Source organism: Sparus aurata, chromosome 20 (assembly GCF_900880675.1).
Source record: "Sparus aurata chromosome 20, fSpaAur1.1, whole genome shotgun sequence".
Lineage (NCBI taxonomy): Eukaryota > Metazoa > Chordata > Actinopteri > Spariformes > Sparidae > Sparus > Sparus aurata.
In genome coordinates, this window is record NC_044206.1 from 12,547,165 (window position 1) to 12,560,579 (window position 13,415).

Here is a 13,415-nt window from a genome sequence, read left to right on the forward strand (position 1 = left end):
AGGCTGAGGTTAGGTCTGCAGCTGAAATAAACTGGCAAATCATATGTAGTAAAGAATAACTTAACGTAGCAGTTAGAGGTAGCCCCATTTTTATGAAACAATTGGGGAAAATAGTGAAAGCTAATTGGAGCTAAATTCAATCTTCCGCAGGATTTGCTGTTTAGTTGGTGGTGAAGGTCAAAGACACCATACTAAAACAGTTAAATTTACATCCTGTTAAATTACATTAATGCCGTCGTTTTCTTTAATGAATAGACAGTGGTATTTGGTGTAAAAAAAAAAAAGGGGGGGGGGGGGGGGGGGGCAAGAAGCCTACAGCACTTGTATCTGTGTTGTTCAGCCATGGCAACAAACTGTTGGTGGATACAGTAACGTCAGCGTTCATTTAGTTGACGTTAGCCGTTGGCTGTGTGTGGATAAAGATGGACGCACGAAAACACCAGCCAACTTCAAATGAACCCCAGCAGCGACTTCAAGCTCTGACAGAAGAAAATGTGAGTGAAAAACAAGTCAGTCATTACTGGCAAGAGTTGTACACACCATTCACTCATGATAAAAGGTCAGTTTTGGCTAGTTAGTCTTTGGTTGGTCCATGAAGTAAGCTAGCTAGCTCATAGGAAAAGGGGAAATTAACATAAGTTCAGCTAAATGCAAACTCAGAGGTGGTAAGCAAAGTATATGGTAGATAATTCAATTGGATAATGTATCATTGTGATCTACACATTGTTAAAAAAGTATTTCTTATACTGAAGTTGCAGCTGCGTGACAAAACTGAACACCTCTTCACCAAAGTGGGCTACCTGGAGAGCAGATTGGGCCAGTTGGCCAGCTCCAGCACGGATCTGTCCTGCAGGCTGGTCCAGAGTGAAGAGGAAAAGCTGAAGGTAGAATTCATTAGACACAGCATACATGAGCCTTAAGTCTATGCATCTGTCCGGTATAGAAACAGAGGGATTTGGCTTACCTTTCAGATTTCTAAAGAACTTGTGGAAGAGAAAATTCAGACAAATAAGATGAGAGAGCAGTTTGAGGAAGAGATGTTTGAGCTGAAAAATAAGGTGAGGGTTTGCTTGAAAATATATATAAAAATGGTAGTGATGGTAAATAAAATACCAATATAAGGTTTCCTTTATTTGAGTATACGGTGTGTGTGCTACACTTTCTTTCCACTTGTTAGATATTGAATCAAGACAGTATAATAACTGAGCTGGAGATGGAGCGAGGAAAGATAATAAGGGAACTACAGTCGGCTGAGGCTCTTCTGAAAGCAGGAGAGAAGAGCGGCCGAGCCCTGACAGAGGAGAATGCCACGCTGAAGAAGAACTACCAGGCTCTGGCTAAGGCCCATGATAAAGAGCTGGCCCAGAGCGAAGAGCTGAGTGCTGAGCTGCTGGCACTGGCCCAGGCTCAGGATGCCCTCCGTGGGCAGCTAGCGGAGCAGCAGCAGAGTGTGAGGTCAACCACTCAGGGCCTGCAAGGTGAGCTGGACAGGGTGCGGGCCCTGATCAGCTGCATGTCATGTGATAGAGTCAAGGTGAGACGGTGTATTAAATAATCTTCAGTGTTCAGTGTTGGAAAATCAAAGTTATATCAAGTTAGTCCCAGCTTGGAAGACCAACACTGTAATACAGCACAGATGTTTTGAGTTTTTCAAATCAGCCCACGCTGTTTGAGCAGCACATTTTTGGAATTCAGTCCTAAGTCATGTAAGAAAGTGTTGCAGCTTCACTGATTTTGATCCTCGGCTAATATCCCAACACACTCATGGATAAAAACAAACACTTAATGAGTCTCAAAGGGTTTCTCCACAAATTGTACATATTAAAGTGTGTTAACAGGTCTTGGTGTGTTCTACTCAGTGGCAGTAGCATTGTGGGTAATATAGATACCAGGTTTTGAAAATGATTCCGCTGGTTTTGCAGTTTAAAAACAAATGATCAAAATCAATACAGCTGAACCAGAGATATCCCCTTCTTGTTCCACGCATTCTTATTCCTTTTCGAAATCTTCAAATCCTACATTACCCACAATGCACCTTAGTCACTTGATGACATCTCTGGAGGCATTTGATCAGATCCCATACAGCTTCCAACAGAGCCACAAAAGGCTCTATACTACTTTTCTCACATATGCAGTAGTAGGTAGTACTAGTAGTAATTTACTCAATTTGTACATTTGATGGAGTTAGCCTTTTATCCACTCAAATCTGCTTGTTATGTTGTAGTGTTTTAATGTTGTGAAACCTTGTTGTTAAGATTGTTCATTTCGCTGTTGTAGACATTGATTTTATACTATAATGTTAATTTTCTCTACAAACAGACACTCTCTCAACACTCTTATTTATCTTTGTTATGACCTTACAGCTAAGAAGCTGTGCAAAGAAACACACATAAATGAATTGCAGATATCTAAAAGAAAAATGTTATAGTAGATCCAACATAAGTAAAACATGTCCTTGTCCATGTATAAAATGAAAAAACTAAATACGTCTCATGAAGACCGTATTCCTCCAAACAGTGCATGCAACATGATATACTGGACCTTTGGGTGTACAAAGACTAACATTTCACACATTATTTTCTATGTTTTATTCACTGACAAAGTCCTGGGTGCGCAAGAAATGTTTTGGAGGAAATAAAAGGTTATATTTATAAAGCCTTTTAATTTGGTTTAAAATAAATCTCCAATTTGAAATATCATCCTTGCAATTATTTATTTTAAATGCTTGTTACACTTTTAAAACATCACTGTATCAACAGCTTGAGGATCTGGCAACGTTGGACAAGGAGCAGAAAACCATGGAAAAAACTGTATGTATTTTTGTACAACGCAAGTAATACATATGTTTTAGAGGCATCAGTAAACTAAATACAGTTGTGGTACCTCACTGTGCTCTCACATAGCTACTTGAAAACCAAGATGAGATCAGAGAGATGCTGGAGTTAATGAGGAACAGCTACGAGGAGCAGCAGAAGAAACTGGAGGAGAGAGTGTGAGGCCCCGCTGATTGTTTGTCCTTTACTCGTGCACTGGCTTAATTAAGATGAAACATGATTATCTTTTCATTTCCAGCCCGAGCCATCTCAGAATGTATGTCCCACTATATTCGTCCCACACGCATCTGCTCTGTGGTCCCCTCTTTGATTTTTGTTCTGTGCTGTGGCTTCATTCGCTGTGTGTGTGATGTGGTCTCTTTGCTTGCCCTTGTGATGTGGCCGTCTGTGGATTTTGGTCACTGCTTGTCTTGTGGTCGGGCCTGTGTTTGGTCATCAGGGTTGCAATGGGTAAAGAGCAGCAGGAGAGCAAGAGGGCGATCCGTAATAGCCAGCTGGAACTCTCAGAGCAGAGCGCGGTGAGTATATTGATTTACAGAACAGCTCTCAAACGATCACTGTTTTTCAACCTCTGAATTAACATACAAATGATTTTAAGTAGCAGTGTAGAAATGTGTGGAAATGTGTCCAAATTCAAATTTTGTGTCATATCTATCCAAGGTCCTGATGTGCTCTCAGAGCCAAGTGAAGGAGGCAGAACAAGAGAACTCAAAGCTGCAGCTTCAAGTCAAAGAGCTGAATGAGGAATACCGCGCAAGGCTTGTGTGTTATTTGCGGGACATAGCTGTGAGTCGCAGCACTCACACATGCCTAACAGTAAGGTATCTCAAACAGAACATCCACCCCTGCTGTAACCTCAGTCTGCATGTCCTTCATTCAGGAGTACATTGATGGACTTGGAGAAGGTAAATGCCCCTCAGAGACTTCTAAGATGAGGGTGTTTGTGGACAGCATGCTCCGGGATGTTCGCTCCTCCTACAGGCTCAGGGAGGAACAGCTCGCCTCTGCTGCTCGTTCGTATAAGAAGAGGCTCCAGAAGATAGTCATGACTCATCATGCTCTGCTTATTGCATATAGGTGAAACTTCCTGTGTCTTTAGACTTGAGTTTGTGTCTTTATATGTCAAAATCAAATCAATTTTATTTATCTAGCCCAAACACAATCACTTTTACAATCTGTACAGTGAACGACAGACTGACATACCGACACACTAGGGATAGGGCACCAGCACTGCCATCAAGCAAAAAAATTCCTGTTAGGCCATCGTGGTTAACTGGCCACACCATTACATTGTGATCTGTAGGGTTCAGAGGGAGCAGATCTTGGCAAAACCAGAGATCGGTCTTGATCCTGGACCCCCAGAAGCCCATTTCAGCCTGGAGCACACTGAGCTCAGAGATGAAACGGCAAAGGAGCTCCAGAACCTTCGCCAGGACAAGGCGAGGCTGGAAGCTCAGCTGGAGGCGGCCCGGGGGCAGGTAGCTTCGAAGAAAGATGGCTGCTTTGAAGTATACTGATCTGCTATTGTTTTGTCTGGTGCATGTTTGTGTTAGGTCTGTTCAGATTCTTCTTTGTGTCCATACTTCCCTTTTAAAGCCAAACAGTGTTTGCTTTGTGAGCAGTGATCTGGAATAATGGCTTCAAAGTTTGTGTCCTGAGGCAACAGAAAACTCTACAGCTGCAGAGGTGGACTGAAGATCGTGTAGCAACACTGATGGGGAAGAGATTGGTGCAGCAGTGTCCGCAGTTCATGTTTGAGATGGGTTTTTAAAGCTATTGTTCGACTTTTTGGGAAATACTTTGCATAGTAGATCAGGAACTCCATTGTTTTTACATCTCTGCACACGTGTTTAGCAAACAAAATATAGTTGTGCTAAGCTAATGCTAAGACATTCATCTTCTCATCTAACTCTTGTTAAGAAAGTGAATACATGTATTTCTCAACATTTCAAGCTCTTCCTTTAACTTTTTTTGCAGATAGATTTTGTGTGCAGATGTGTTTCTAGCTAAATCTTGTGTCTCCTCCTCCATGGGTAGAAAAATCTCAAGGAAAGCCTGACCTTCAAATAATGAAATAAATAACTGTTTTTCACTTCTTAGGAGACAAATATTGCACCTCAGATTCTGTTTTGTCATATTGAAGAGCTTCACTCTGACTTTTCTGTTCCAGGTGGCTGTCCTCAAAATGCCTGTTCAAAATGTAACCCATCAGCAGTGAGTGTCATTTTTAGTATTTTACCAAATGACAAATGAAGTCAGCTGTGGATTCTGTCATAAAAACTATGAAATATGTAACTTTATCAGGCCGGCAAAACTGGAGCAGATATGCGAGGAATCCTGGTCAGACATACGGAAACAGCTGAGGGAGAGCACAGGCGCTACACTGGTAAACAAAACTCTCTCCCATAACATTCTGAACATTCACATTGTCAAATTACACCCTCAGCTTTTGTTTAATGAAATGACCTATTCTCCGTCACACAGGTGGGCTTTGAGAAGGAGCGTGCCCTCCTCGTCACCAGAGCAACAGTTGCTGAGGCGCAGGTGTTAGAGTTGCAGGACTATATCGACAAGCACCTGGGCAGGTCAGGAAGTCACTTCATGTGTAAGTCACATAAAATTCACTTTCAGAAGAGCATCATATTGAGCTTTACCACTACCTGCAGGTATAAAGAGGAGATTTCACATCTGTGCAGACTGCATGGGACAAAGGAGGCTGGGCGCTCCCAAAGTGCTCATTCATCACTCCATTAAGATAAGCCACGAAATCTGAAGCCCAGTCAAATATTCCGATGTAATTTCATAATACATTTTTTAAGTTCAAACCTAATACTAAATCTGAAAATGGAAACATAGTCCTAAATATTTCTTTCAGTGTAATCATGCATGAGTATGTGCTTGTAAGCTGGTTTTATTCAAAATTAAGACTTTTAAGGTGGAAACAAATTTTAAATCTGTGTCGTTTTGAGCGTGTGTGTGGTGTGCATTTCACGCCATCACTAGGTGGTGCTGCTCATACTGCTCTTTTTTTCTCCATGAAAGGCCCCCAAAGAAAACCCGGCCTTGAGAAAAAAATGCCTGGAATGTTTGTAAAGCTTATGTCAATTTCACGAGCTGGGGAGAAGAAAGCGCGGTGACAATGAGGGGTCACCCTGGTGAGAATAATGTCATTACATGTTACCCAGACACGTACACGCCCGTGAATACTTTGCCTCTCAATGCCGTGCTGAGAACTGCGGCGCAAACAAGCCAGGCCTATTCCAGAATGAGGGTTCATATTTATAACCTTGGTGTCGGTGTGAATAGGCATCTATTCCCTTTAAATCCCTTTAACAGTGAAAGGGTCTGCATTTTTTACTAGCGTGATTTGGTAACTGGGTTTCATAGTTTTCATTAGTGTCATAGCTGACATAGGTTCAAAATGAGAAATTCCTTTTAGAAGGACCTCACATGTTTGGTTTTAAAAGGTTTAGGCATAAAAGTGCACGTTTCATATAAAAAAAAGTTAAAATGTTGATGCTGAAACACTCTGGGGAATGATGGGAATAGTAGAGGAGATGGAAAGGAGTCATACGCATGTCACCCCAATCCTCTTTTCGGGGGGCATGCCAGCCGTGGGAGGAGGGGAGCAGGGGTGTGAAAGTTTGAGAGGAATGGGAAGTGGGATTTTGTTAGTAATGTATTACACTCCCAGGGCCCTGGGAAAAGGGGTGGGGGGTGCTCAGCTTGGGCCCGTGCCAACATAGTCACTGTGCCAAAGCGCTGGGTGCCAGGGACCACTCCTCTCATCGGCAGATCTGTGGGAAAATCAAAACCAGGTTGTTCTTTGCTGCTCTGCCAACAAAGACAGAGGGATGATGTGCCTGCAGAGACCTTTGCAAACGTGTACAAATGAAGTGTACTTTAAACAAAAACCAAGAAAAGTTGGAGAAATTTAAACATCACAAATGCAAAGAGTGGAGTCGAGGTCTGGTGCACCACAGCTGGTCCCCAAGGCCAAGTGCCAAGTTTTTGGAAAAGTTCAATTCTTGGACTGTGAACAACTTTTTATTAAATGCCTCTGTGGTCACTATTATAATGCAAATACTGACCATTTTTTATCTAATCTAATAATCTGATTGAATTCAAAAAGACTTGAAAAAAATGTGGCAACACAAGCTTTAAATCAGGATTTTGCTACAATGCTGACCAATGAAATGTTGAAATAAATATGTTTTTTTAAGTCCCTCACAAAGGAGTGGTTGATGATATCACGTGTGGTCGTTCTAATATCTGTTCAGGGTTCATTCAATGAAAGAACCACAAGATATTGCATTTTAAACCCAATGAATTGAAAAAAAGAATAAAAATGACAGTGAGTTTCCCCATTCACTTTCCTCAGACAAAATGTAAACAGTATCATTTATCAATGGTATTTATCACCCAATCCCTGAAACCTACGTACGATGAATCAGTTAATTTGAAGGATTAGTTGAGTGGTAAAAAATGACATGATCATATTTTACTGAAATGACCTTAAAGATTCAATCTCACAGAACACGGAGGAAGCTTTTATTCTTCCATTGCAGGGTTTTAGATAAAAAACTCTGTACTTCAGTCCCCTTTACACATGCCTTGCTAGCTAACCTGAAATTGCCATTGCCTGGAGGAGCTGTCTGTGTAAACGTAAATGTTCGAATTATTCGCCCAGGATTTTACCCTGCCAGCTCCCTTATAAAAAGTCCTATTGAGCGTTGATGTGTGAATAGAGCAGGTTGTTGTCTGGAGAATTCACAATGAGCAAATGGGCATGTTGATGCTGCGTAGCTGCTTCGCTCTCTCTTCTGCTTGGCTCAATATGGATTTTCTCTCTTTCGTTGATATTGCGGTTACATCTTAATGGATGCAGTATTAATATCAACAAAAAAAACCTGACCTTCAGTATAATGCAGTCTACACATTTTAAACTTAACTAGCATTAAAGTGATAGTTTGTGTCTTTTGATGTGGGGTTGTTTGAGGAGCATTCTACTCCTCAACAGCACCACGGCAATGCGTGTTTTAGCCACCTAAAAGAAGGCACACCTAAAAATGTATGTCAGCACAATGCACTGCTTCCCTGTTGATGCTACACGCTGCTTCTCAACACTCAAGGAGAGCTGACTGTCATCCACTGCAGTCGATACACTGACAGGCATAAGCACCTTGTACAACCCCACATCAGAAGACCCAAACTATCAATTTAATTTCAGCTGTATTGAAATATATTCTGTAATATTGCACAGATCTCCACCTCAACCATCAAAATGTTTCTTAACAGTTTCATGTCATGTTATATATACATCATGTCATTTTTAAAAAAGCTTCCCATTTATGCATTCTTGTCAGGCTTTCGTCACAGCAAAGGTTATCTATTAAACAATGGAAGGATGTGTTCAGGTTATAAAACTCCCTGAAAAAGGCTTGATGTTGAAACGTGCTGGAGTTTGTTTTAAGGTCTAACATGACGGGCCACAACAGTGAAGGCATTTGAAATGTTTAAAAAGAGAGTGGCTTAGAATTTTATTGTGAGCTGTATGCAAAATGATTTATTTTCCTTTTTTTCTGTCCTTTTGGTGTGTCGCAATATCTGATCTGTTTTGTCAGCTGATACAATAACTGGATGTCATTTAAAAAAAAATCCAAACTAATATTTTGTGTGAATCATTTGGGAATTGAAAACCGTCACCTACACAATAGCAAGTAACATATAGTGTTATGCTTGCCTGATAACACAGTAAAAGAAAAAAGTTATGATAATACTTTGTTCTCATTAAAAAAATAGGTTTAACAAGGGCTCTAAAGACATTATCATTCTGCTATATGTTCAGTCATCGTCCTGCAAAACTCTGACCTCATCAACTTTACAACTACAAGTAAACTCTGTGATGCTTATTAACCTTCTGTACCAGTTCTGTTTAGGTGATGCGCCAGGCCCAGATTTGTTTTGTGGCCAACACAGTGGGAAAGGGGTTGGATGAATGTGTCGTTCTGAGGATGGGAAGCAGGGTGGAGCGATGCAGAGGAAGTACCTCACATGGCCTGCGATGGGCCGCTCGTCAAGAGGCCCTTTGTTTTAGGAGGTTAATGCCTAATTGATACAGGCTTAATGAGAGCGGCCTGTGTGTGCAGAGTGTGCGAGCCGGGGGGCTGGACGGCCCTGCCATAATTGGAACGGACAAGCCTTGTGTGGAGGAGTGCACAGGGAAGGGATTTATGGGAACGCAAGGAAAGGAGAGGGAGAGTGGGAACGAGGAAGAAAAGGTGACAATGAGTACGAGGAATGCAGGGAAAGGAATCCAGTGCTATAGTGAGAGTATTGCAAGATCATGAGAAAGAGATGTGGTGACAATAGAAAAGTGAGCACGAAGTTCAGCCAGGACGTTCCCATGGATGTTTAGATAATGCTTATTCAAGTTTTATAGGTTGTTTCTTGAATTTTCCCATGACACTGAGATGAAAAATTGTTCATTTTGAACCACAGATTTTACGAGCATTAAACCAACGACGCGATGAGCAGAATGCTATTTTTATGGTCGACTTTGATTAATTAATGCAAAAACGCCAACATAAACTATGTAACTCTGTCTATTTTCTTAGACACCTGTCTTTTCTTTTCTGATGAGCTGTCTTTTCGACCCCCTCCTCCAGTCTGACAGTCTCAGACTATTCATGCGAGAGTCCCCAGCTCCCCTCCAGACAAGCTTTCAGTATGAGGGCTGGAGAGGCATTAAGAGGGAGGAGGGAGGGGCAGGAGAGGGGAGCACAGAAGAACCGTGCACTTCAGAAAACCTTGAAGAATTAGGACTGAAAGCTATGGAGATTCTGGGTGGCTAAGAAAGAGGGTAAGAAAAAAGAAAAAAGAATGAAAAGACGAAAAAAAGTAAAGAGGGTCAGTGTGCATAATTACAAAAGATGAGAGGGGAAACAATGAGAAATGGATTTTTGGAAGTGAGGCTTAAACAGAATGAGCTGCAAAGAGACAAATTGAAAGGTCTGCAATGAGAAATGTCGAGGAAAGACAGAATATAGGGTGAGAAGAGGGAGGAGGAAGAATTACAGTAAGGGTGAGAAGGACAGGGGAGGGAGGCAGCTTCATGAACAAGAGCGAGTGAGAATGAGGCTGAGTGTCGGTGAGGGAAGGAGAGAGGGACAGACCCTCTGTTTTCCCACACTCCGCCGGTTCCCACAGCAGACCTGGCTAATCCCTGTCTTAATTGGGGGAGAATTCCAGCGCACATGTTCCCCTGGAATGAGCGTAGAGCGCAGGGAGAGGAAGGCTCGGGTGCTTCTGACACATCAGACAGGCCACAGCGGCTGGGCTGATGCACAATGTGTGAGTGCACTTTGTTGGAATATAAACATGCCGCCCGAGTGTCAGCACGTCTGGCGCATAAATGGCTTCACAAGTTTTTCTGTTTCTTTTTTCTCTTCACTCGATCCAACATGAAAGGTGCTCTTAGCAGCTACTTGACATTGCTTAGTTGTAGTGCACCATGTCAGAAGTATGTAACTTTAAAGCTTCATTTCATTAATGTTACAAGAAAGGAAAAAAAAAACTGAATCACAAGCACATTTTTAAAGGGTCAGTTCACCCAAATTGCAAGAAGACATGTTTATTCCCTCACCACTAGTTCTAGCATCATTTTTGATGATATTCAATCAGATATCAGTGAACAGTTTTCCTTTTGTACAAGATGACATTTAGATAATATTTATTTACATTAGGTTTGTGGATTTATTATTTATCATTATTATTTACTTATTATTTATTAAAATATTTTAATTGGGACTACAGGAAAGACAGGACAACAACAGATAGAGAAAGTTAGCAACTCCCTGGTGAACATAGTGGAGCATTTAGTAGCTGAAGAACCGGTACGTTCCTTCAGGAGTCGGTTGAGACCAACAGAGCTAAAAGGTGAGAGAACATTGGACTTCTGTTTATCAAAAGGACTCAGATGCAACCCAAAATAAATGCTTATGCTTATGTCCTGCCGGATGTGTAAAATGGCTCATTTGTTTGTTATATCAACCCAACAAATGTCAGTGTTGTGTTGTATTGCATGTTCAAAAGCAGTATGTAATATCTGACACTCTGAGTCTCTCAGCAAAACAATAGGGGATCATCGGAGTTGTTGTCTTCATTGTTAAACAACGATCATTGCCGATGAGGATGAGGTAATGTTATAAATTCGATGTTATAGCGACAGGCGACCAATTGAAATGCGGAATTATCTTGAGAAAAATCCAGATTTCTCCATGTTTGAACAAAAACTCTTGGGATAATATAAAAACTCAAAACAATATATAACAAAGATCGTGTTGTTTATAGACATTTTCATTCAGAAATTTTAAATCATATATTTTTAAACCAATCTGCATGGTCATATTCTACAAGAAAATAAATGTACAGTGATGATTTAAGAGAAATAAACAATAACAGCTCTTGGACTAGAAACTAGTTTCTGATTTTTCCATGAACAGCTGACTGAATAGATTAGAAAGCAATACAGCTACAACACATGGTATCAAATATATACAGCATTGTTTATGAGTAGGTTTGCTTGCTGGGTATCTATAACATATGTCTATTTCCCTTTCATTAATAAGAAGCAGTATTGTCACACCTTGTTTCAGGCAATTGCACAAATGAATTTTTGGAAATGTAGGAAATCAGAGATGGTGAGTCCTGAGAGGAACAGAACTACATACCTTAATGTTACTAATTGATCAAGTCAAAAATTTCTGTATCATCATAAAACTGCTATTAAATCATCATCCTCGTCAAGTTTTTACATGTTTCCCAGTGCTGCACACCAGCCTTATCTGTTGACAAATCTTGCCCTTAGGCTGCATTTTGCAGAAGGAAAAATGCAAGGAGATACTAGTAACATAACAAAACCACTGTGAGTGGCAGTTTCGTCCTGCCTACCTCTTTCCTTAATAAACAATTTGAACAATAGGCACAGCGCAGTATGTCTTAGAGGATGTAACTCAACACCACTTCTCTGAGGAGAAAGAGGTGTGTGGCAGGTAGGAGGACAAGAACTGACCTGATCTGCAAGGGAGGTTTCTCCCCTTTGTATAGACAATCAGAACGGGTTTAGGTAGAGAACCGTAATCCTGGTGGTAAATTGGTGGGGTTTGGAGAGCCTATCTGAGCACAGGTGTGTTTCCTTGTAGTGGGTCGACTCTCAGGCTGGGGTTTCGTATCCAGAGGGCTGATGTCAGCACCATGAGGAAGCAACACACAATTCAAGTGTCATTGTTTGATAAAGAGTTCTGCTGACTTATGAGAGACTTAAAAACATGCAAGTTACTTTCAGGTTCCTGTCACACGGTCCACCACTTGGGTTATTATTATGTGTACGTGTTCTTTCAGGAATCCTATTGACTTTGGTCATCACCTGACTTTTTCTCTAGTGCCATCTTGAGGGTCGCATTTTTTTTTTTTTACGAGCTGTTTCTATAATCCCCCTCATGATACCTCATAGTAAATTTGGTCAATTCAGCAATACTATCAAAATTTATATTAATCCAGTACCTTGATTTTCCACCAAATACCTACAGAATTAATGACTTTTTAATCAGCTGTAGATGTACTTTGAGTTCAGAGATAATTAGCACATGTTAGCCTGCTTATATGCCAAACCACAATGGTTAATTTGATAAACATTATACCTGCTGAACATCAGCATGTCGATCAGCAATGTCATTGTGTGAATCTTCTCTCTTCTTGTGCCATGTGAGCCTGTTTCCTTATCCTGCCACAGTGAATGTCTCCAAGTGGGCCTTCTTAGAGTATGATGTCAGTGTTTGGAGCTTTTTGTGGCTGTACCCCCTGCAGGCGATGTCAGCCCCGGGATACGGCAAAGGGGAAGGCAGCTGTGTTCTGCTCAAATGGACGAGTAGCGAGCGGGCCTTCGTTGGAGGGGGTCGCAATTCATTCCCTCTGTCTCTCCTTACAATACTTTTTTTTGGCGGGAAAGCACCAAAGACGCTTGTTTGACCCAACTTGTGTTTCTTTGCGGGGACCCCCTCCCTGAGAAAAGTGTCGCCCGCCTCCACACTCATACACCATGTCCACCCTGTCTTGATTGATTTTCAGTGCGCATTTTGGAAGGGATTACAGCCATCTGCAGGCTCTTGAGGAACAAAGGGGGCTCCTCGCTCTCCTCCCTTCAGTACTTCAGAGGGATAACATGGCCAGATAAACATGCTCTTGCACCACTATACACTTGTTCTCTATTCGGCTTTGACCTCTCAACCCACCCAAACTGCCCACTCTACTTTAAAGCTGACCACATTATTCTCCCCTTCCCTCGTTCTGCTCGGTGAATAGAGGCTGCCCTTCAGTTTCTGAAAACTGCCTCAACAGAAAGACCAACATGAGCCAGTGCCTGATAAAAATGATTGCGCTCAAAAGCCATCAAAGTAGAGGCAGGGCATGGTGCCTGTTGATTGGTTACTGCACGCATGTTTTTCCTGGCCCCGATACTAAGACGTGCATAGCGAGTTAGCATGTTCTCAGACGTGAACATTCACAGTTTCCATTGGGGAA

General features: G+C 41.5%; 1 protein-coding gene across 7 annotated transcripts; it reads left to right on the forward strand.

Annotated features, from left to right (window-relative positions):
- Nucleotides 1-319: 319 nt before the first annotated feature.
- On the forward strand, nt 320-11,198 carry ccdc78 (coiled-coil domain containing 78). 7 transcript variants are annotated; one of them, XM_030399478.1, is made up of 15 exons: nt 324-494; nt 753-884; nt 972-1,058; nt 1,178-1,534; nt 2,760-2,810; nt 2,904-2,992; nt 3,274-3,352; nt 3,495-3,620; nt 3,715-3,911; nt 4,138-4,342; nt 5,005-5,048; nt 5,139-5,220; nt 5,319-5,419; nt 5,501-5,628; nt 5,877-5,964. In XM_030399478.1, the coding sequence occupies exons 1-14, from the start codon at nt 423-425 to the stop codon at nt 5,586-5,588; spliced, it is 1,710 nt and encodes a 569-aa protein (XP_030255338.1). In that variant the 5' UTR covers nt 324-422; the 3' UTR covers nt 5,589-5,628; nt 5,877-5,964. The 7 variants fall into 7 exon arrangements, 6 of the variants coding, with proteins under 6 accessions (XP_030255336.1, XP_030255340.1, XP_030255335.1 ...); XM_030399476.1 differs by lacking the exon at nt 5,501-5,628 and having other exon boundaries at nt 320-494; nt 759-884; nt 5,319-5,439; nt 5,877-8,504; XM_030399480.1 differs by lacking the exons at nt 5,501-5,628; nt 5,877-5,964 and adding an exon at nt 8,764-11,198 and having other exon boundaries at nt 322-494; nt 5,319-5,439.
- Nucleotides 11,199-13,415: the final 2,217 nt, after the last annotated feature.

Excerpts from the sequence above, each read along its gene's own strand:
- ccdc78 (XM_030399475.1), top strand. The coding sequence starts at position 423 with ATGGACGCACGAAAACACCAGCCAACTTCAAATGAACCCCAGCAGCGA. Across the intron at positions 495-752 it reads AAGCTCTGACAGAAGAAAAT|TTGCAGCTGCGTGACAAAAC; the intron begins GTGAGTGAAAAA and ends CTTATACTGAAG. Across the intron at positions 5,440-5,876 it reads GTCAGGAAGTCACTTCATGT|GCCCCCAAAGAAAACCCGGC; the intron begins GTAAGTCACATA and ends TCTCCATGAAAG.